We start from the raw sequence: 26,202 nt of genomic DNA on the forward strand, positions 1-26,202 counted from the left end.
CACATAAAATGTGCTTGGTGGAATTAAAAAAATAAAATATATATCCTTTAAAAATTTCATATTTTTATTACTCATTTTCTCTAATAGCTAAGCTTTTGTTTACCGTTAAGATTTTTCATTTCGTGATTGATTGTTAATCAGTAGGGTCTCTTAATTTTAATTTGATAAAAACAAAAGAAAAGATTGAGAGATTTGGTGTTATCCTTTAGAATTTTATGTAAACTTAATGAGATGTCAGCCGTTAAGATTGTTTTATTAGTTGTAGGTAGGCCTACTTGAAGTGGGCGTTGAAGTTTTGATTTTTCTTATTAAAATTAATGAGTCTCCAAACTTCCACTTAACAATTATAATCATCTCTTATTGTAATTTTACACTGCAGAGGAGTAATATTTTTAAAATTATCTCGTAAAACTGTCAGTCATCTCTGCAATTATTTTGTTTACTAATAACTGTATTCTTAGATGTTAGTGTGTTGTATTTATTTCTATTTTGTTTTGTTTTATTTATTTATATTTAAATGTGTCCTTTTATTATTATTATTGTTGAAGAGTGATTTGTAAATGTTATCCTTTGTGTAAAAAAAACCTTGCTTGTTAGATAATTTTAAACTTTGTTTTTAGTTTAAAAAAAAAAATATTAATTTTTTTTGTCCGTAATATCTTTATTTAGAGGTAAGTTTTGCTTTGTATGGTTTCTTGTTTCACTGGCTCGTGATTACTGATAATATTGCTCTATTTGATGTATGATTTTGCCACTGTGCATAAATTGCCAACCCTTACGAGTTGAATTTGTTTGTAAGACTTATTAGTGAATAATGTTAACTGCACTAAACTCTGAGTATGAGTCTATTTGATTGTTTCTTATTGTTTTTACATATTGGATACTGTATTATAAAAAAAAGCGCTTAAGATTTTTAATTGAAACTGAGTTTCTTTTTACTTCAGTTTCAAGTCATAAGTGTAACCCCTTAATTAGTTAAAAACGCTTGTGAAAATATTTCATTGAGATGTAAGCCATGTCAAGTTACCGCTATAGGTTATTAATATTTGAAAAAATATATATTTTGTATTTGTTGTTAATATTGTTTTGAAATAATACCACTGAATGAGCCATCTGTGAAAAATACTTCTTTTTTGTTTATGTATGTGTCATCACAAATAAAATTTAAAAAAATGTAATGTGGACACCATGTGACTTCCTTGTACATCTATTAAATTACATTACACATTTCTTACTGCATTTCATTTGAAAGTGAGTTATGATCCTCTAGTTCTTTAATAAACTGTACAGTTACACAATTGCTGAAATATTAATTTTTATTAACATCAAACATTAATACAATTATTAATCCAACTATCTTACATGAAATATTAGGATAGAGTAAAAGTCCCTTTATTACTCGTATTACTAGATCAGTATTATTCGTATATTTGTGAGTTGCTGATTACCAAAAGTTTCAGATTTCTGGTGTGTCTTATAAATAAAAGTTAATAATTAAACTATTCTGTTTAATGAAATCCTGTATACTGGTTACAAATGTTAATTTCAACCTTTATGGTGTAAAGTATTCAGTTTTTATTATTGGATTATTTGGTGAATAATCAAAAATGAAAAAGAAACAATCATAAAAGAAAAAGAAAGATCACATGAAGAAATATATCTCAAAAAAAGAGGAAGAAATGTTAAAACCAATGAAAGAATAAAAAGGAAGAAAATGCTGCAAAACAAAAAAAAAAAAAAAAAAAAAAAACAGGAAGAAAATTTTGCAAAATAAAGAAAGAATAAAAACATTAAATTAACATGATAAATATAAAGAGGAAGTAAAATGTTAAAACCAAAGAAAGAATAATAAGATTTAGAGAAGATGATAAATATAAAGAGGAAGAAAACGTTAAGACCGAGGAAAAATAAAAGATTAAGAGAGGATGATGAATATAAAGAGAGAGAAAATTTGAAAACTAGAGAACGTGTACACAAATTAAGATCAGAAGAATTACATCAAACCAAAGAGTGATTAATTGATTGGTAACAAAAACGAAATGATGATCAACTCTGACTAAAGGAGAATATTGTCCGGCAATATTAGAGGAGTAATGAACTAAGCAATAAGAATGTTTTGCAATTTATTAAAAATTAGGCATGTATGCCTCAGTGTGTATGGTATTCTTGTGTTGGTCTGTTTTTCAGTCGCTCTGTGGTTAACTTTAATGTAGATAAAATTAAACAGAAATTCCAGAATAATTAAATAAAATTAAACAAGAAAATCCAAAAAATAATACGATTCTAAATTATAATTTTCAATTAATATTAAATAATCAGATGTTTCACCAAATCTATTATGTATACACATATGTAATAATGCCTGTTAAATTACGTGTACATTTTTAAAAGTACTTAAAATTTTATTTCATTAATAAATTTTTTTCATATTTTTTTTATTGGTATTATTAAATAATTATTTATTGTAAACATTTTTTTACAATCGTGGGTTAATAATTATTAATAAATCAATATACTTAAATTAAAAAAGAAAATTTTTTGGGGCTTTTTTGGACATTTTTGGTTCAGTCGATTACAATCAAAAGGAGAGGTGCACAACTAGATTCTACAACAGTCCTAAATTCAAAATTTCAACATCTTATGTCTAATCATTTTTGAGTTATGCGAGATACATATGTACATACATACATACGAAACTAGTCAAAATGGATTCAGGGATAGTTAAAATGGGTATTTATTTTGAAATCTGAAAACCAAAGTTTTTAGCAATCACAATACTTCCTTTACTTCATACAAGAAAGTAAAAAAAACCTCACGTTTTTGCCTTTTCTAATGTGGTAATATAATAGGAGCTGTGGTAGTATGGTAGGAGCTTTAAATATATCAGGTAGGAGTCGGAAAATAATTTTACAAATCTACTTAATTTCCATGTGAAAAGATGTTTTACTGTTTCTTGTTTACTTCTGTTCTCTATTCTTTATTTGTGATTTTTATTATACTAATATACATTAAAGGCTTTCATGCTTTCAAAAAATAAATCTTAGTATTCAAAGTCTTTCATAGTGACCATCTTGTTATGAAAGAGTTGAATTAATATTACGCTGTGTTGCATTTGTTACCTGATTATACTACTATGTGTTTAATATATTCCTTTAAAACCATTAATAATCCTGTTGTTGAATACATCGTTTTAATATAATATGTGACCTGATTTTACTGAAAAGCTACTTAAAATATTTAAAACGATATAAATTTGATATTCATTTTTCTTCCTTGTTGATGTAATAATCTAGTATTTTTATTACACATAAATAGCTTCTTTTGTTGTATAAAAGTAGGTACTAAAATTTTAACATTTTTCTGTAAGTTATGGAGTTACAAAAACAATCCCAGTACTTTTCTTTTCAAAAAATAAAATTCATTCTTACAAAATATTTATTTTCTAGATTTGTAATATAGTTTTTTCTTACCATCATTGTAAACTTTTGTTAACTTTCAGTATAATTGGTTTTCCTAGAACATACGGTTAAAGAGTGCGTATATATTTTTAATGCAATTTGTAAATTAATGATTGTGTTTTATGCATGTCCCGTTTCATGAAATTATGATGATTTTAAAAATATAATTTATTTTGAGAAGAATGAAATTGTTACTATATATATGAAAGTTTTAATTAATTTTATCATTGTTTTACAGTTATAATGGTTTTATACCACCTGGAGATAGAGGACGTAGAAGAAGTAAATTTGTCCTTTACAAAAGAAGTACACCGAATGGTGTCAAGAGGTCCAAACATTATGTTGTCAAGACGCCTCATTCATCCAAGGTATTTAGATATACAGTATTTGTATTCAAAGATTAATGTATTTTTATACTATAGGAATGTGAATTTTGTTCATTAAAGAATAAATTGATTTACCTGAGAAAAATTTTATCTATTTGTCATATGAAAACTTGTTGAAATTGAATCAAAGGACAAATTGTTAAACTATTGACATGTGCATGTGGGTTGCAAGATTATGTCGGATTATTATGAAAGGAAGCGTTTGATGTCAGGAGTCATAAACCATGAGTGGTTGTAAACTTACTGTAAGTAGTGAAAAATATTTAGTATAGTTTATTTTATGATTACAAATGAACATGTAAAAAGGTAACATTCAGTTTCTACTGGCTGTAAATTTCCTAAGGCTTATAGTAGTTCATCAGTGTTATCTACCCGTATGACTATTATTATGTTGTAATCCCGACTGACAACGATAGTTGTTTACAGAAATAAATTCTTTCTATGAATCTGACATCACTAACAGATCTTGTAGTAGACAACTACATAATTTTTGTATGCGATGACTTTCAACATCATTCAGTCTTTCTAATTTTAATTATTCATTACATAGTATTTTTTGTTATTTCTCTTAGCACAATCTTTTTATTGTTGTACATGTAACTTGTTTTATTCTGTTTTTCAGTGTATACACTTTAGTACCAGATTGCTGTAAAATCATTTTACTACATATATGTAGGCATATTAATAGAAAATAATACCCACTTACTTGCCACTTATGTATAAATTTGTTATACATGATAAATAAAGATTTTATTTATTGCAATAATTTTGGTAGTTAGTTTTGTACAGTAACATTTAAGAAATAAACTTCTCTGACTTCTAATTTTTACGAGACTTATTTCTTTCTGTAGCACGATTTAGAACTAGTGTTGTCATTTTATCTGGAAAAAGTAGTGCAGTTTGTCTTGTCAGGTTACTGTATACATAAATAAAAAATCAATCAATCTGGGTTTTTCTTTTTGTACAAAATAAAATAATAAATATTATTACTATTATGTAAGAATTAGTTTGTATTTATAATCTGTGTGTCTTGTATAGATTAATTAATCGCTAAACAATTAAATTACTTATTATTTTCTTTTATTTATTCTTAAATAATTAAAATGTTTCTCTGCAAAAAATCTGAAATTCCCCGAGATCGTGCTTATTGGAGGCTAAATATTAGTAAGGCTGATTGTCTATCTCTCTTGAATACTACTATGTCTTATATAAAAAGTTTTTCTCATGCAAACATTTTTTCTTTCAAAATAGCAAAAAAAGTGCTAAGAATGAATATTTTGAATAAACAATAGTCTATCTTCCTATTAGTATTTTATACATATGCACTGTTTGAATGATTTAGTCATATGTCTTTTATTCAAATAGTACAGAATTGTTTGGAGGCCAATAATGTTATTACATTAATACCTTACCAGAGCCAGTATGTCGAGTATAGTAGAATTTTTTGGATGTTAGGACGTTATGTAATTAATCATTTGAATTACAACAGAATTTTTGAGATGTTGTCTAATCTGGGATTGTGTTCAGAAAAATAAGACAATTGTAAACTTAATTGTTTACACTGGAACTAGTAAATTGGTAAACTGTGAATAGTAGCTTAGAAATTATAAAGTATTTTTGTAGAAAAGTGCTTTGTAATAAATGTATGCAAATCAGTGGATATAAATTATTGGAATCTTTATTGTATTCCAGCATCAAGATTACATTATCACAATTTCAATACAGGATTAATGTTTAATATAGTTATTTTATCTAAATGTTTGAACATTGATTGATATTTAGTTTTTTATTGTTAATTTTATAGTTGCTTTTATTCATGTTATAATATATGGTTTTATTAATGCCTTCTAAATTGTAGCAAACTCTGATGGCGACTTCATCCTACTGGAAAATCTATCATTTTATTCATCTCATCTTGCATATTAAATGCATGTAAATGCATTTCTCCAAGGGCATTATAGTCAGTAAAACAATATTCTTCCACTTAAAAAGTTCTTACAATCTTTAAGTTATTTATTGTAACCAATAAAAAAGCAATAATAATAATAATAAGCAATAAATTAAAAACATTTTTAATTTAAACAGTTGTATTACTTTAATTTTTTTTTTGTAACCAAGTTTGGTTAAAGCATAATTATATTTAATAGTCAGATGCAAACAAATAGATTTATCAGACGTCAGCCTTTTTTCCCTCTTTACATGGCCGTTTGGATCAATAAAATAAAAATATGTCTAGAAAAACATACATTTTTTTAAAATATTTTTTTTGAGATGGGTTACTTTTCCAAAATTTTAATACAGTGTTTACATTTTTCAGGCAATACTCGACTCTAGTCAACATTCCATCTCGTATACATTGTCAAGAACACAGGCAATTATCGTTGAATATATGCCTGATGAGGAGACAGATATGTTTCAGGTACTTGATGAGTATATATTCTTTAATTTTTAATACTGTTATGAGAAAAACCTCTGTTGCGATCAGCATCTAAAACATAGATTTTATTTCTTTCGATTCAAACAATAAATTACTTTATGAGTGATCTCTTAAAAAAATGTTCACTGGAATATTGTGAGGTCAACATTGTTACAATAGAATTATTCAATAGCATTAATATAAACTCTCCCTTCTTCTGACAGAGTTTGTATTTAGGATGGGTTCAGGTCTCACAGTCTTCACCTTTTTTTGACACTAAGGTAAATTTTTTTAGGTTCTTTTCATTTACCTTTTGTGGTCCCTGAAATTGTTCCACTCAGGTTCTGCAGCAGAATTATAGTTTTCGTTGTTTTTGTTTGTGTTAGTAAATTGATATTTTCCAATTATGTATTATTTAAAATATTTTTATATATTTAAAAAGAGTACATACTGTTCAATGACTTATTACTCTATTATTTTTATTATCCAGTTGTTTTGCCAGCCACCTTTTGCATAAAAAATTTTCAGATATAGTAAGTTCCACACCATGAAACATGGTCGATGCCATTTTATGGTTCATTGAAAAGTATGTATTCTTTTTAAATATATAAAAATATTTGTCAAAATGTTTATGTTTCACATCCTTTAGATAAAGAGTTAACCATTTTCTTTATCTGTGGGAAAAATAAGTGTTTCTAAATGTGATATAAATTATGCCAAATTATCTTTAGTTTAACTAATATTAATTAAAAATCCGCTGTCTATTTACATCATCTTTTTTTTTAGATCGATTTTTTATTCACTTTGTAGTTAGAACTTATTTATTACACTAATTGTTTTTAAAAATTGCTAGATTTTATTTATTATATTATTTGTTGGAACATATTTTTTAAGCGCTTAATTTAGTTCTTGAAGAGCTTTTCAACGTATTTATAATTTTTGATGAAAAAAATACATGTTTATATTAGGATATTTTTGCTAAAATTGTATTGTACAAGAGATTATCTCTAAAATAAAGACCATTTCATTTAAAAAAAAATTATTCTGAAAATTTTATAAATATTTTTTATTTCTCTTAAACAACATACCTTATACAACTTCTCTATATAATCGCACATGAATTAAGACATTTATCATAGTGATACACCAGCTTCAATATACCCTCATTGTATTCTTCTTCTGCCAGTCCATTTAGCCACTGATTAACAGCATTTTTAAGTAGATCGTCAACGCGAATTGCTTACCACTCAAAAATTCTTTTAATTTCCCAAACAAATGGTAATCAGAAGGAGCTAAGTCTGGACTGTATGGTGGGTGATCATAAATTTCCCATCCAAATGTCCTCATAAATCATGTGTTGGACCTGCAGCGTGTGGGTGTGCATTATTGTGCAGCAGGACGAGGCTGTTAGTCAGCTGCTTACGTTACCAATTTTGAATGGCACACTGTAACTTATGTAGATTTTAGCAGTAATCTTCTCCATTTATAGTCATTGCACATGGTATGAAATCAATCAGCAGTATGCCAAACCGATCCCAAAAGATTGTGGCCATCAGTTTGTGTCCAAATGGCTTTGACTTTTGTTGGTCTGGTTGTTGTTTGAGGATGACACCATTCACTTGACTGCCGTTTTCTCTCTGGTGTGTAATACAAAATCCATGTCTCATCACCGGTAACAATTAAATTAAGGAACTCACCACCTTTTTCTGTATAGTGCATAAAAAATTCCAAAGGAGATACCATTTGGATTTTTTTGTGACCTTCTGTTAAGATGTATGGTACCCAACGTGCACAAACCTTTCTGAAGCCTAAATGGTCATGAACAATGCGACTGATATCAGCTCTTGAAAGATTAGGAAAAAGAAGAGTCAGGTTGAAAATCGTTGAGCAATGATCGTTTATGATTTCATCAACGCGTTTAAACAAGACCTCTGTGATTGTTGAGGACCTCCCTGAATGTTCTTCATTGTACACATTAATTCTGTTATTTCTAAATCATACCATTTTTGAACGTTTCTTTCATTATTTTTCTTTATCTTTATTTATTTATTTTTATCTTTTATCTTCATTATCTTTTATCTTCTTTTATTTCTTTCATTATCATCATATACAGCAACCAACTGCCTATGAATTTCAGCCGGCTTAATGCTTTGATGGTTTAAAAAATGTATGATTCCACTTGTTTCACAGTCGGTGACAACATCGATTTTCCTATTCATTTTATTAGATAATAACTCACACTTCAAAAATACTATAACGCAACAATATGATACAATGCAATGTGTACACTACTAGTGTGGCCATGAATGACACAAGTTCGCCAACCTTAAGGAGAGAAATTTCACAGCGATCTTTAGTTTAGAGATATTCCTCATAGCAATTTATATCGTTATTCTATATGTCTGGATCGTATGAGTTGATGTTTTTATTTCTGCTTAACTGAAATATTTAATTTCTTCCATTACTCGTAAGAAGAATATTTTCAAGTTTTTCTCTGATGAATTGTAATTAAATATCACAATCCAGTATTACTTCAGTTATAATATGTGTGTGGTTATATTTTTGATTTAATAGTTTCATCTTACTCATTATTCTTTTTATTACTATCTCATTATTATTTACTGGTAGGTGCCTTAAAAATTGCATTTAACTTAAAATTATTAATTTAGAATGAATTCAGAATTTAGAATAAATTAAATTAATCACTACATTTCTTTCTTGCATTTATATTATAGAAATTAATATTCATGAACAACGTCTCAAGCCATTTCGTTTTCATGATAAAAAAATGCTGCTATACCAGTTATTAGTTTTTTAAAAGAAAATGTTTGTTTTTTTTGCCAGTGGTAAAACTAGAAAATCACAAAACAGTAATTCTTTGTACGGTAAGTTTTTGATTTGATTGGGTTGGGGACTTTAATCTTAGGTTTTCCTTATGACCGATGTTCTTATTACTTCTTAGACGTCTCAGCAAGTAGTGACTTAATTGTAATTTATTCCTAATAAAAGAGTAATTAGAAATCTTAAAAGAGGCAGCTCCTCCACATAATATTCCCTGCTATCTGAGTGATCCCTCATATAAGTGTTCACACTATCCAGAGACAAAATGTTTGCCTCAAAAAGGATTAGGTTACAGATTTTATTGAGCTGGAATGCAAGGTTCCTTATTGGGAAGGAAGTGTTTTTATCGATTTTTATGGCGTTTTGAATCTATGATTCTTGAGTCATGAAGGTTTTATGATTCAAGGCTTGTTGTTTATTGAGTGGTACTCTCTTTCAGTTGTTATACCTATGTTTTGATGTTCCAGGCTATGTTTATTTGAATCCATCAGCAGTAAGATTGTCGATGATAAGTATGAAGGATGATAGATGATAGTCTAAAGGATCTGTTAAAATTAAAATGTTCAGGGGTTTGGCTAGGCCTTAGACTTAACATTCTTCTTCATATTAAGATGGTAGATCCTCATGTGTATATAAATATATATATATAAAGTATAAAAAAATTACAAAAATAATCATAATAGTTTAAAGAAAGAATTGTAATAAATAATTACCATGTCAAAAAAGAAAAAACAGAATAAATTTTATTAATTGGCATCATAAAACACCCTATTTTATTATCTGATATATATATATATATATATATATATATAAGGTGAAGGATTCAGTTTATTGAATTGCATCCTGTAGAATTTTCAATGTTAAAATAAAGAAAACTCTAAAGACTTGAAAAAATTTAAAGTACAAATCATTTCAGTTATTGAAACAGGTAATTATCAGTAGATAACTGAAGAATTATTATTAACAAAGGAAGAAAGAAAAACCAAATGTCTAATAAAATAAAAAGTAAAAATTAAAAATACCTCTATACGGAGGGAGGAGGAAGTCTCCTCCCACACATAATCTACAAATTTTTCATTGTTACAAATTCTTTGGAATTATATATTTCACAAAGAAATTTATTTTGTTATTTTAAAACATGAATAATGTGTAAACAATCGGGCTATAGAGTAGTACTGGATGAATATAATGTATGAATAATCATATATATATATATATAGTCATGTATGTAATAATCCGATCTCTTCTGTTTTGCTGTTAAGACTTCTGTTTTTGATCAGTAAAAAATGTTACATTCAACACTTGAAGTTTATTAAGTACTTTGTTACAACAACCTCAGAATGCTATTAAAAGTTTACGTTTTGAATAAAAATTATTTTAGGAAGCATCTTTGATCAACTGATTTATGGTATTTGAAAGGCCGCTGTGTTTTTACTTATTTTAATGTCATTTTTGTTGTTATTTTACTGAATTTTATAATGCTAAATGTTTGTTTAAAAAGAATGTTGTTTTCTTATGAATAATTTGTTTTTTGATATATCTTTTTCAGATCGGTAGGTCGTCGGAAAGCCCTATAGATTTTGTTGTAATGGATACAGTGCCAGGTGACAAAAGTGCAGAGAACAAAGTACTGGCTAGTACGATATCACGTTTTGCATGTCGTATTCTTGCTGATAGATCTAATCCCAGAATAGCTCGTATTTATGCTGCTGGTTTCGATTCTTCTTGTAATATATTTCTAGGTGTAAGTATAGCCGATAATTAAAGTAATTAGATTTGAATTTTTCCATTAGTATAATTAAAAGATTTGTAAATTTCATCTTGTGTTTAATTTCTAACTTTGTTTTATGTATGTATATACATATATTATATATATATATATATATATATATATATATATATATATATTATATTACCACTGTATCAGATAAAATAATTTAAAACAATTGTAAATAACAAACCACCAACTGTTAGATGTTCAGCAATATTTGAAAATGTAATATTTCCTTTTCTGTCATTGTTATAGTGCTCCGAAAACCTTTTTATGAATGACTAGATGGTTTTTCTTAATATATAACATCATAGTCATTAACATTTGATTTGATAAATTCCACAAAGTTCAAGTTTGTTAATAACTTTTTTATTTTGTAAAAAATATTTTAATGATTTACCTGGTATATAAGTAATATTATATTATATTTTTGATTGTTATTATTATTATTATTATTATTATTATTGATATTGCTTATAAATGTGTTTTTTTGTGATATGTTTTTATTATATAAATTTTTTAAAGTACAAATTATACTACATACACAATTCACAAGTCTTCAAACATTTCTTGGATATATATATATATATATATATATATATATATAATAAACACTTATAGAAATATAAATAGATTTGTATTTAACATTGTAGGAAATATAAACCACCAAAACACAGTAATTAGACAAGTTAAACTTACCATCTTTTGGTGGTTTTTATATACGAGGGTAAGACAATTATAATCTGCAATTTAGTTATATTTTTGTTTATGTTGGTAGTACTGTCGTGTTGCATAGATGATGCATGCATGGTTTAATTGTTATTAAGTCTGTGCAGGTTTGATGCTGCTAGGTTAGTTCCATTATCGTTGTGCTGCTGTTAATCATGGCTATTCCGCTTTCTGTTTGCACCAAAGAAGAGCAACGTTCAGTGATCCGTTTTTTGTGGTCGGAAGGTGTATCAGGGGCCGAAATTCATCGAAGACTTTCAGCACAGTACGGGAACAGTGTGTTGTCACAACGGAGTACCTACGAGTTGATCGAAAAATTAAAAAATGGTCGCACAAGTGTTAACGCACGACCAAGGAGCCGAACGACTGTTTTCCGCCACAAATGAGGAAAACATTGAGCATGCACGTGACATGCATTTTCTTAGACAGACGAGTAACTATTGATGAAGTGGCACATCGTCTGTAAATTAGTCATGGTGCCTATGAAATCATCCACAACAGACCTGCGTTTCATAAACTCTGTGCAAGATGGGTCCCAAAACAACTCACACAGTTGCATAAACAAATGTGCTTGGACGTCTGGCAAAAACATTTGGATCGCTATGGTATCGAACCGGACATCTTAGACAGAATCATCACTGGTGACACGAAACATGGATCCATCACTACGAGCAGGGAGAGTAAACGGCAGAGTATGGAATGGAAACATCAAATTCGCCCTGCAAAAAAAAAGATTCAAGACCCAACCATCCGCAGGAAAACTGATGCTTACGGTTTTTTGGGACTCGCAAAGCCCAGTACTGGAACATTGTGAGGAAAGGGTCACGACAATAAACAGTGCCCATTACAGTGAGATGTTTATTGCCAAGCTGAAGCCTGCAATTCGAAGCAAACACCGAGGACTGCTGTCAAAAGGTGTTGTGTTGTTGCACGACAATGCCCGTTCACATACTGCTGCCTACACTGCTGAAACGCTCCTGAAACTCAACTTCAAATTACTGGCTCATCCTCCGTATAGTTCTGATCTTGCCCCTTCTGACTACCACTTGTTTGGTCCACTCAAAGAGGCATTAAGGGGCTGTCGATTTACCTCGGACAAAACAGTGAAAGAAGCAGTGCATTCCTGGCTCGCAGCTCAACCGAAAACCCTCTTTTATGAGGGCATCAGGAAGCTTGTGCAACGATGGACCAAGTGCGTTGAAATGCAAGGGAACTATGTTGAAAAATGACGTACATGTAAGTTTCCTATTTGTATTGCAATAAAATTTATAACTTCATTGCGGATAATAATGATTTACCCCAGTATATAAACTTAAGTATATATAACTTGTCATGACTGACTCAACACCCAGTAAAATCTATTGAAGATAAATTGATGAAAATTTGTATATATGTTCTTCTGGTGTAAATGAACACTAAGAAATATTTTTTTGTAATTCTGAGTTTAAAGGGTTAGAATGGTATAAGAATGAAATTTATTATTTCTTTTAATTTCTCTGTAACAAATTTCACTTGATTTCTGTTGTCTCTAGTCTTCATGTGAATATCTAAAACGTAATTTCTAGATCTTTTGAAATTCTGAGTTAAAGGGTTAAAATTGATTTTGAATTTTTTGTGAAATCTGGAATCTTTTTCTTTTTAATTTCTGGGTAACAAAAGTAGATATCAACTTTGATTTTAGGTGTGTGTAATGTTCATGTAAATAACTTTAAAAACAATTTCTAGATGTTATTAAATTCAGCCTTGAAAGGGAAGAGGTAATTTTGAACAATGATTGCAAATCTCTTCCTTATTTTTGACTATATTAAAGAAGATAAATATTCACTCAATTTGGGCTTGAAACTACTCTTCAGATAATTATTTAAAAACCATTTTCGGGTTTTCTTGAATTTCAGTTTTTTAAGGGATGCGACTGGCCCCACCCACCTTCTGCTACTTGACTAAAAAACATAAAATAAAAGCGATTAAATAATTAAAAAAAAAAGAAATGAAGTATATTCACCTCCTAGTAGTGTTTGTCGGGTAATGCTAAGAACCGGGCAAAACACAACATTTTTACCCCTACGAAGTATGGGTAACCAGTTATAATTAATATTTTTAAGATAGATGACAACTGTTTTGAAACCCACATTTTTAGATCACTCAAAGTTTTGGGTCCTGGACTGGCCAAACTATTACTTTTATATTTTTTTGTAAAATTGGACATAATTTTTATTTATCATTATTATTCTCACAAGCATAAATTTAATAAACACAGCGGGCTTCAAGGGACAGAGCCCTCTGGCGAGATGGGAATGTGAACAAAGTGAGCTATGACCAGCTAAATATCCCCTGACTGCTACAGGAAATGCAAGTAACCGTATAGTACAGGCAAAGCTGTAATGGGGATTCTAGTATATTATATATATATATATATATGACATAAAAAACAGGAACTTTTAAAATGTATAGTAGCAGTCGTACACACAGTGAATCAACTGGTTCACTGCTTTATGCAGAAGCTACCTTGCCACTCATTCATCATGTAGCAGTGGAACGGTCAATAGCGTGCTTTCACCATAAAAATGTTTTACAAAACCAACAATAGTTTGGGAGGTCCACAGAGGGATTTCTGATGGCATTACAATTTAGGGCATGTTGCATCAAAACACCCGATAAAAAAGTGGATTAAAAACTTTGAAAGCCTGGATCGGTTCTGAAAAAGAAGCTGACAGGACAATCAAGTAGTTGTACTCCATACAATATTGAGACTGTATGCGTTTCAGTCATACAGAGCCCATGGTGTTCAATTTGTAAACAAGAAGATTGTGCTAGAGCAATCTGTGGACGTCATATGAGGCAGATTTCCATCTCACAGGTTACATGAACAAAACTATCAATACTGAGCTGACAGCAACCCTAATGAAGTTCATGAATGCTTTTTACACAGCAGCAAGGTAATGGTATGGTGTCAGTTTTGTCACATGGGGTCATTAGACCATACTTTTTTGAAAATGAATGTATCATGACTGTCACTTCGGATCGGTATATTCACCTGCATTGAACAATTTCCCACACCAGCACAAAGTCCGGTTTCAACATGATTGTGTGGCATTGTACATTGCAAGGAAGTCAGTAGCAGCTGTGCGAAAATGGTTTGGTAACTATGTCACCTCAAGGTTTGGTGATGTTTCCTGGTCTCCAAGATCACCAGATTTGTCAGTTTGTGATTTTTTCTTGTGGGATACCTTAAGAGTGTGGTCTGCAAGAGTCTACTTGATGTAATTTTCAAAAAACTGATATAAGGTATTTTGATAATTTTATATTTTTTAATTCTAAAGGTTAGGTTTCTGACAATAAATTTATTTGTTGCATTTTTCTGAAGTTCTGGTTTTTTTGTGTCCCCCTGACTAATCACCAGTTTTTTTGGTTTTTTTATATTATATTAAAATGAATGAAGAAATTGAATGTGTAAAGAATATTGCAAATTTAAACGGGGTGTAAGAATAGATTGATAATTACTTTAAAAAATTTAAATAATAGAAACATGTCAGAAAAACCTATTTTTAGTGTTAATAGACATCTATTTTTTGTGTAATATTTTTAAATTGTTTTCCTCAAGTAAATAGTTAATTTTAAGCGAGCAAAAAAATGTAATATTAATAAAATAGCATATGTTTAGGTAAGATTTGAAGTATATATTTCAATATGTATAAACAAGTTGTCTGAATAAGATTATGTTACACTGAGTCGTAATAATTTTATGAGTAGCTCTCAACGTATTGAATATGAGCTTATTATTTTTATTTTTATTAAATAAAACAGAGTTTGTTATCTGCAAATTGAGCAGTTTCTGTTTTTATAAAAGTAGCTTTGTAGCATAATGATGTTATTTGAACGTACTAGTTCTTGTGCACTAGTCATATTTATGATTGATTATACAATAAAGTTTATATTAATTAGATAAATATGCCTGAAGTTGATTTTTTGTTTTTATGAAAAAAAAAGTCTTGAATAGGATATTTTTTTTTATTGTAGATAATTATTGTAACTAATGGCTATAGTGTTGACCATAAATTACAGAAAAAAGATGATGTTTTGTAACTACAATTTTAGTTTATAATTGGTGAGCCAATAAAACGGGAAATTTAAACATTTGGTGGTTGGGGGATTTAATTAACCAGATGTCTCAGGAGTGGTCAACCTGAGTCTGTTCCACTACATGTTTACCAGTACGTTTACATTTACACTGCAGGCCTGGCAGCAGTAATTTCATTTGCCTATACACAAGTGCGCGTGCACGAAACATACTCATATATACAGACTCGGCATGCATGCGGACCAGCTGGAAAACTGGTTGGAGAAAACAACAATAACTTATACATTTAACAAATTACTTTTATAACTAATATGCAGTTTATTTTAATAGCACATATTTTAGAACATATTAGTTCTAAGTACTACATCTTGAATGTGGCCACCATTTTATTCGCACATTTCTAGACTGAAGATTTTATGACCCTCCATCACACAACATACTGTATCACAGAAATTGTGGTAAATTTGCAACAAATTTTTTTCTAATTTCTTTAATGTTTCTTAGAGGTGAATCGCTGAATAGTCTTACAAGAAAAAATCACATTATGAGATCTAGAAATTTGTGTGGACTGAGAATTATTGCTGTATCTGGATATAATGAAATCTGGTACAGTCATTAAAATATGTCCATTAATTGCATATCTGTTTAAATGATCACATCCTGTTGAAATTACTTGTCTGGATATAAAGTTACTCCACTATTACAGATATAGACATGGTATTATATCTGTTACTGATTGTAACAGTATTCCTGTCATTGTCCCCAAAGAAATATGAACCAATTATTCCAGAAGATGCTGTTGTGCATCATGCAGTGACGTAAAGTGCTATCAGTGAGTGGTTTTTGATCCATTTTATTAGGACTATTAGTTGCCCAATACACCACAATTTTTGTTAATTCCATAACTAAACAAGGGAAAATGTGAGACATAATTCATTAGAATTTTGCACGAATAATGTCTTCATTAATATTATTAGATTCAAAAGTTAAGGGATGAGTGGGTACTCAAAAGTAATTGGAATCGCATTGCGCAGGGTGGAGTTTCTGTAGTACACAGTTCTCTCAATAGGAAAGCATCAAGCAACTTTTTCCATGTCAATCTACCAAGTGGTGTCATCTTTCTTTCTTTTTCCTGTTTAGCCTCTGGGAATTACCGTCCAGGTATTACTTCAGAAGATGAATGACGATGATATGTATGAGTGTAAATGAAGTGTAGTCTTGTACAGTCTTAGTTCAACTATTCTTGAGATGTGTGGTTAATTGAAACCTAACCACCAAAGAACACCAGTATCCATGATCTAGTATTCAAATGGTGTCATCTGGGAAGGTTAAGTCTGACCTCTGTGAATTTTTTTATGAAAGCTTTTTTGCCTGCTTCTTGTTTTGAATCATGGCAAACTTTAATATATATTTGTGAAGTTTTGCTTCCTGCTTGGAAAAAATGCCGCAGAAACTACTGTGATGTTGAAAGCAGCTTACAAAGATACTATTACTCTCAGGTTGGATTCCCGGCAACGCATAGTATTTTGCACATGCCACAAAAATCTTTTTATTCATCTCATTCTCTGAAACAATACTTGAACGATGGTCCTGGAGGTAAAAAAAAAAGATACCACTGAGGGAAAATTCACGTGTACAAGTGGTTTTCACATTTCAAAAAAGGTGAAATGCCAATTGATAACCAACCTCTTTCTGAATCTCCTTCAACTACCAGAACAGATGAGAATGTTGCAAAAAAATTGTATAATTGTGCTTGAAGATTGAAGACATACCATTGAAGAAACCAATAAGTTGTTTGGATTAGCTTTGAGCTCAGTTCAGCAAATTTTATCATAAAATGTTGGAATAAAAAGTGTTGATGCAAGTTTATGCCACAGCTCCTGGCTGCTCAGCAAAAGATGGTCACTTGGAAGCACACTGTGCTTTGTAAGAACAATCTCAAATGATTCAGATTTGTTTTCCAAGATCATTACTGTTGATCAATCTTGGTGCTATGGTTATGATCCCAAAACAAAACAACAGTTAAGACTGCAACATTACCTCACCCAAAAAAGGTTCAACAAGTGAATTCAGACATCAAGACAATGCTCATATTTGCTTTTTGATGTGAGGGGTAGTACTTTCAGAATTAATTCCACCATGTCAAGAATGGTAATCGGGGTTTCTACTTGGAGGTTCTTAGAAGATAGTGCAATAATTTCCAATAAACAAGGCCCAATTTGTGGTCGATGGGTGACTCGTTTTTTCACCATGACAATGCACGTGCTCACCCAGCTCTCTCAGAGCACCAGTTTTTAGCAAAAACCACATTACTCCTTTGCCCACCCCCTTATTCACCTGATATATAGTTTTGGGCAATTTTTTTTTGTTTCCGTGAATGAAGAGAGGCCTGAAAGGAAAGCGTTTTGCTGACATGGGTTAGGTGAAGAAAAATATAAGGAAGGTGCTGTTGGGCATCACAGCAGACAATTTAAAAACTGTTTTGGACAACAAAATAAAAGATGGGCTAATGTATTAGCTGTGATTGAGAGTATTTTGAAGGGGATTGAAGGTATTAGGTAAAAAAATATAAATACATAAATTAAAAAAAAGAATTCTGGTTATTTTTGGGTACACTTTTGTATATTACTTTTAATAAATGATTGATCGGTGTCATTTAATGCCAGCACTATGTAAAGTTTATAAGGGTGCATATATGAATCCTTATAAAGAATCCTTTCTTGGTTTTATTAGAAAAAAGATAGTGTTTTGTAACTCCAATTTCAGTTTATAATCTGTGAACTGACAAAACAGGCGACATGGTTTTTCAACAGCTAAGTGAATCAAATGAGAAGCAGACCATTTTCGACCTTGTAATATTGAAGTTCCTATTGCCATTTTTGTAATACATACTTTTTCACTCAACTGACATTTATAATTACTAATATAAATTACAGAAAAGAGAATCATTGCTATTGAATATTACCTGAAAAACTGTTGAAAACTGCCTATTTAATGACTCCTTACTGTCGTTATGACCCTTAAAAGAAATGTTTCCGCCCTAAAATTGGTAACGGTTTTCTGGTAAATGGAATACCATTTTATTATAAGACACAAAGTTTTAGTTAAAAAAAATTCTTAATCATAAAGCAAAAAATAATCATAAAATAAAAGTATTTTACTGATATAGATGAGAGTAGTAATGAACTTGCTTTATGATAAATATTTTTATTTTATTTAAAATTATTTGAAAAGTGTATCTGATAAAAAATAATCTGTGTTATTATTCTTCACAGATTTATTAACTGTAACTGTACTCAGGAAAAAACATAGAAAGTAAAGTGGAGTACAGTTATGTAGTAAATAAATTGACTCTTACTTTGAACTATTATTTATATATTTTGAAGCACATTAGAATTTATTTAACAGAAAAGAAAATGCGTGCCTAGGTATACCTATTTTCCATAGATATTGCTCTTTTTTCCCCCAACCATAAATAAATGCAACACATATCATGAGTGCAAGTCACCTGTTTTGATAATAATAATAATAATAATTTAAGCTCTGAATAATTGTCGGTATTGTTATAAATACAATTTCATAAAGATTAGAATTTGCTCTTCAACTTGTCAGTTCATTTGTCTAGTGACAGCAGTAATAACAATTTTCATGTTCCATTATTTGTGTGACTGTCAGCAGTCGTTTGTATTGCGTTATAATTTTGACCAACTGAAATGAATTTCGTGTGACTGGTCTTCCTGCTGTTGCTCATATGATTGGGGATTTTATTAAGTATGTATGACTATTATTTTATATGTGTTTAAAGCCATTTTATATTATCACTGGTGTTTTTTTATTGCAATTTGAGTTTTTGTTAGGTATTATTTATATGATCATTATGGCTTCATCAAATCATAGACTGATTGCTGCAAAAATAAGATTATAAATTGCTAAATATTAAAAAGTGAAATTTTTTCATTTTCATTGGATATTATGGAGGGAAATTAAATTTATAAACAGATTCTGATGGGTAAAAGTTAAAGTAATATCCAAATTTAGTTTTCTTCTTTTTTTGCAATTGACACAGATTAATTACTAAACTGGAAATATTTTAAAATAATTTTGATATGCAGTTAATTTTTTTGAAATTAAGTTACTTTCTTAAAGGTATTAATGATGATTTACAAGCATGTGTACTCATTAACCTTAGTACACTGCAACTCAGCACTGAACTCATTTATCATTTAAACTTATAATAAGCTGTTTTGAAAAATAACACTTACTGAAATTTTTGAAGTTTTTTTTATTTCCTCATATATTGTTGTAAGTCTTTAAAGTTATAGGTCAGCAACCAAAATTTTCTTATAATTTCTATTATCACAAATTGGGTTTTATATGTATATATATAATTTCTCAACTTATTAATGGTCTGACATCAATAATAAAGATGAACATCTTTTCATTTTTACTTTACGAAAGTTGATTGAATATTTTATAAAATTATAGCAAGAATATGTTTTACAGTCCATAAAGTTGTACTCTTTAATTTTGTGTTCTGAAGATGTGGTGTTTTGTCACATTATTATTTTTTTAATATACTGTAGTTAACTCACCAGGTTGGTCTACTGGTGAATGCATCTTCCCAAATCAGCTGATCTGGAAGTCAAGAGTTCCAGCATTCAAGTCCTAGTAAAGGCAGTTACTTTTATACGGATTTGAATACTGGATCGTGGTTACCGGTGTTCTTTGATGTTTGGGTTTCAATTAACCACATCTCAGGAATGGTCAAACTGAGACTATACAAGACTACACTTCATTCACACTCATACATATCATCCTCTGAAATAATACCTGAACGATAATTCCCGGAGGCTAAAAAGGAGAAGAAGGAAATATACAGTAGTTGATATATTGGTTTTATTTTTTCTTTATGAACTATAATGCTAGATTTTTAAAGAATTGACCGAGTTATATACATAAATTTAAACTTTTTTCTATTTTATGTGATTTTTTTCTACCTGAAGAAATCCATGAAATTATTATTCTGAAGAAATATATTAATTACATAATTGTATTTTTTTGTATTAAAAGAATCTTATTTTCACCAAATTTTAATGTCAGGATTTTTATTTAAGTTGTTTTTGTTTAGTTCCCTACTTACAATTTTTTTCCTTAAAAGTTATTCATTTGATTAATGTTGGAGGTTATCTGTTTGATTCATTTTTAAAAATAATTCACATTAGCTGGAGGCTTATGTGTGAGAATATGGAATGGGAATTTTGTAGTGTAAAATCAGTCTAGTCTGACTGGGATCTTCTAAATAAAAGGCTATGATATTTCCACTCTGTCACCAAGGTCAACTTTATTATGGCTATATATGCTTTTGAAGTCAATACAATATATTTTTATTAAGTTTTTTTTAATTTTGATGTAATTTTACATGATATTAATGATGCATTTAAATGTATTAACCTGCTTATGTGAGATAAGGATGATGAAATATGCTTAAGAAGTACATCTTTCCTGATAGTAAATTGTATATAAATAAACACGTTTTGTTTGTTAACTCTGTTATATTTTTCCTAACTTCATAAAAATGTTGTTACTCCTTTTTTTTAATTATCCTTTTCAATATATGTAATTATCACTAAAGAAGTTGCTCTTTTTCTTCAATCTACATATTGTAAATTAATTTTGTTCCATATTTTTTTTTTCTTTAAAATAGTATAAAATTGAAATAGTATTTAAAGTGGTTTTTCTTTCTTTTTTACTTTAGGAAAAAGCAACAAAATGGCAGGAAAATGGTGAAATAGATGGTTTGACCACAAATGGTGTATTAATAATGCATCCACAAGGGTCATTCTGTGGGGGTGATTCAGTACCTAAGATGTGGAGAGAAGTTTCTGTAGGGGGTGCTATATTCAGTTTGCGAGAATCAAGGTCGGCTCAACAAAAAGGAATTGCTGTAAGTATATTATGTTGGGTACATTATCAGGAGTTTTTCCCCAAATATTAAGTATTGTAATAGCTGTACAAGAAGAGATGGTCATACTATTGTAAAAAAAACATTCCTATTTTTCTTATAATTACTGAAAAAGCTGATTACTAGCTGTACAGATTTCAACAGGCAAAGTATGTAGTAAAACACTTCTCTATTATGATACTTAACGGACCAGAAAAAAAGCTGTTTCTCAACAGTATATTTTATAATGAGGTTGAATTCTATTTTAAATTGTTTATGCATAATGACACAATAAATGAAAATAAGAATCTAATTTTAAATTGGTTATTTTGTATGAAAAGCAATTTGCTATAATCGCTGAACTACTGTTCTCATCTTTTGATCTCAAATTATTATAAAATACCTTTAAAAACACCTCAAATAGCTAATAAAGCTAAATAAAAATACTTCTTAAATATACATAAAAACTACAAAAAAGTTTGGATAAAGTGGTAATTAAAAAAAAATTCTTTTAAAATAACTGTCACAGAGTTACATTGTGAGCAGAAAGTATTATAACAGTCACTACAAACTGTTGTGGCGGTATGCTGATTATAAAACAATGCACTTAATGGAGTTTTTCTTTCAAGTCTAACTACTCTGAGCTTGCACCAGTTCAAAATATTTATTAGATTTTTACTTATGAATATCCTACTCATTCATGATGAACTAGTGGTTGATTTTCATTTACTACCTTTTTTTTTTTTACGCAGGAGGAAAATCAACAGACACCCAGAAGCTCGCACTACTGGGTGTGTGAGGTTTCCCGTCAAAGACGGTGACTTGTTAAACAATCTCTGTCCCCTTTCATTCTTCCCCATGTATTCCAGATATAATGTAATCCTTGATATCTCTCTTTGTCTTCTATCTCTGAGAGAGTTTATCTCCCATATCCACGAGCGGATGCAGGGCGCCTCTGTTAATGCAATCCTAGGTCAGATGGCATACCGGAGCAGATGGAATCACCTAGGTGGACGGCATAACTCCAACCTTACTCCAAAGAAATTCCACAGAGTGGATGGATCCAGGAGTCCCCTATATTTCATCAGTAGCGGCAACCCTAGGGCCCCCACTACCTCCATGTGCAGGCTGTCCTTCCCAGCACTTTCTACTCACTCCTCCGAGGTTAAATTATTTAATTTAATTTCTAAGTGTAGATTATTTTAATTTACATTTTATATTTGTATTTTTATTTACTTATTGCTTATTTAATTTGATTAATAAATGAAAGGACTTATTAGTTAATATTTAGGAGCAAAAAAAAAGAAGTCTTTATTTAGCGTGAGAAAGCCATTGCCCACAGCTCCCTCATGCTAGAAGCAGTTCGTTGTCAATTAATTTACAAATTATATTTAATTTAATTTCTAAGCGTAGATTATTTTTATTTATTTATTATAATTATTTATCAATTCCATTTATTTTATTTCATTAATAAAAGAAAGGGATTTAATTAATATTTAGCAGTTAAAAAAAGTATTTTTTATTTAGCGGGAGATCGTTGTTTGTGCATAGCCACCCAACATATCACATGGTTTGCTCTGCACCAATCATATGGTACAAATAATATGCACCACCACTCACTGTGCTAATAGCAGTAACTGGACTGGCAACTAACACACAACCTCACACGAACACACATAAGACTAAACAAGCAAGACGGTGTCCCTAAGCCAATATGGCTACTGTTAAATGTTATATTTCTATTAAAAACAGTTAAATTCTATCTACTTGCTCCTTAAGTCTACTTTAAACTTAAAAACACCAAAATGTTCAAAAATAATATTCTCTACATATTAATATTTTTTTTCTTAAAATATTTCTGTAAAATACTTAATATTGACACAAACATGAGGATACGAACACATAGAGGGTTCAGGGGGCAGTGCCCCCAGGCTAGACAGTCCAGCAAGCAAAGCGAGCCTGACCAGCTAGACGTTTATAAACAGTGTCATCAAATGAGGAATATTGAACGTTAAATCTGTGAGAAAGTTGTTGTGTGTTCTTGTATTTTGGAAATTTCTCGTTCTTCTTTAGGACACGCTGAAAACAAACATACAGTCTGTTTGTAAGTAAAGTACAGCGACATCAGTTCCAGCTGTTAGGGGCCAGTAATAACCATAAGAATTAGTTAAAATTGTTGTCATTTAAATCATACTTGTGTATTTCATTATTCTTTGTTAATATTAAGGTAGAGTACAGCAGAGCCAGAAAAGATTGCAGTATGGCTCTAGCATACTGCTTTTACTGCTATATTTTCTAAATGAATGCCCACTGTTATGTGTTGCATAAATGGTGCAATTTATATTTCTTTTCAATAAATGTGGTAAATGTTTAGTTATGTATAATTTGTTGAAAGGTATAATGAAAGAAGTACGTTATAGAAAGGATACAGTACATTTTTCACTGTAGCTCTTAGACTTTTACTGAAAGATAGATTTGAATAGGTATTGATTGAAATCTGGAATTATTGGAATGACTAATTTTTTCTTAAAAAAATAGTAATGCAGAATATAATGAAATAATTTTTCAGAAGTGTTGATGCAATCAAATTTTATATCATCATACTGCCTTAAAAGAATTTTCTTCTTTCATGTCTGTTTAAAAAACAAGTCTGTTGCCAAAGTACTTAAAAAACAATTTACTGAGTGGTACTGCTCATTTATTTAGTATTCTAAAATTCTGCATGCAAAATCACGTCTTTTCAGAAATGTAATTTCTTTATGTAAATGCCCGTTGCTTGAAGAAGCACTTTTTCTTTAGGAGACATTAAAGAGATTGTCGTTTCACCTTTAATGTATATTAAAATAGTTTGAGGCAAGATTAATTATTAGAACTTTTTTTTATATTTGAAAATTTACATTAGTTATGTTGTTGCAGGTAACAGAAGTGAGTAATGTTTTGCAAGATGGAACATTAATTGATCTCTGCGGAGCAACGCTACTTTGGCGTTCTGCTGAAGGTCTTGCCAATTCTCCCGTATGTATTGTATTTCAATAAAATGCTATTTTGAACTGATGAATTATATCACTATTTATTGTTATAGAAATAACTGAAAACCCTTCTATCATATAAACTACGAAATTATGAAATGACCAATAGATTTAATTTAAGTTAATGAGTATAGTATAGATGGGTTACCATATTTACTTGCATAATATTTACACTGAAATTTTTTTCTAAATGAAGTTAAAAACATAATCTGTGATAAAAATAATAGTTAATATTTTAGATGCAAATAAAAGTGATTAGCATTTCTGATTTGCAAAATAAGATTTTTTTTTAAACAAATAATAAATCTGATTCATTCTGTCTGTGTAATCTTTTAGATAACATTGACATGTGATTTAAGGAAATAAAATGAACATTTTTTACAGGTTTTTACGTGATGTGAAGCATTTAGCACAACAATAGCTTGCTGCTATAAATTGAGTTTTGAAAATTGTCATATTTATTATTGATCAATTCACTTGCTGCTTTAATCTCTGAATCATCTTGTGCAAAATTTTACAAAATCAATTTAAGTGATAAATAAAAAAATGATGTCCATATAATTAATATACCCATTTTCTAAATCAGGTTATTTCATACCTTTTAAGATGCACAAAGATCTTTACAAGTTGCAATTACTTTGATGCCAAGAGTTTTTTTTTTTAATTGACTGTTGAAAATATTTTTTTTGTCCTACAACAAATTGACATCTAGCTTTGTTAATTACTTCCTTTTTGTGCATTAAAATAACTTGGTGTAATTTAAATTATTGTTTATTTTATTTCCATCTATATATTGATGTACATATTGGTATATACAATTGTAGTATTGTTTTTCCCACTTTATATTTACTGCAATGATATGCCTTGCAATATTTTTTTGGTTATTTTAAAAATTTTAATAAATAACCTCTCTGGGTTTATGAGATAAAAGCTAGTATGCGTGTATTGAAATATTACTGACTGGTATTTGAAACCACAAAATTCTGTCCATATCATTGCAAGACAGAATACTACAATTACAGGATTGTTTGCAACAACTTTTTCTTAATCTTGGTCTTGCTTTTGTATAGACATTTGGGAAACTTAGTTAACATAATGTGTTCATTGAATTCATATGTACTTATGGTAAGAGGGAATAAGAGGCCTGACTTTATTCAATAGGTCGGGCTTTTTTTACAGTCATTCATTGTATTAATTCCTTCCTGAATAGACTGTAAACAGAGCTGCCTTCACAAACCTCACAAATAATAACCTCAGTAATCCTGTAACAGTAGGATTTCATAACTTTAGCACAGATCTGATTAAATTTACTAAATGTGCTGATGGATATATCAAGTGAAAGAGTAAAATAAAAAAATAGACAATTTACTCAAAGAATGATATATCGCCAAACAAACACATTCACCCTAACAATTCCTTCAAAATTCTTCTAAATAGTGAATGCTCGATCTGTCCGTACTTCTGCAGGAGATTAACATATTTTTTCCCAGAAAGGAAATTGCACATTACTGATCAGTGATCATCTATTGATTGATTTCTTAAGCAGTAAATGC

General features: G+C 29.6%; 1 protein-coding gene across 3 annotated transcripts in view; it reads left to right on the forward strand.

Moving 5' to 3' along the window:
• Positions 1-26,202, forward strand: part of Pli (E3 ubiquitin-protein ligase pellino) — a 270,152-nt gene that overhangs the window by 235,208 nt on the left and 8,742 nt on the right. For all 3 annotated transcript variants that reach the window (XM_075367385.1, XM_075367387.1, XM_075367386.1), the window contains 5 exons: positions 3,697-3,826; positions 6,162-6,263; positions 10,651-10,845; positions 21,435-21,623; positions 24,537-24,635. In XM_075367385.1, coding sequence (XP_075223500.1) covers positions 3,697-3,826; positions 6,162-6,263; positions 10,651-10,845; positions 21,435-21,623; positions 24,537-24,635 — 715 coding nt within the window. The remainder of the gene's footprint in view (positions 1-3,696; positions 3,827-6,161; positions 6,264-10,650; positions 10,846-21,434; positions 21,624-24,536; positions 24,636-26,202) is intronic.

Source organism: Lycorma delicatula, chromosome 5 (genome assembly GCF_047948215.1).
Source record: "Lycorma delicatula isolate Av1 chromosome 5, ASM4794821v1, whole genome shotgun sequence".
Taxonomy (NCBI): domain Eukaryota; kingdom Metazoa; phylum Arthropoda; class Insecta; order Hemiptera; family Fulgoridae; genus Lycorma; species Lycorma delicatula.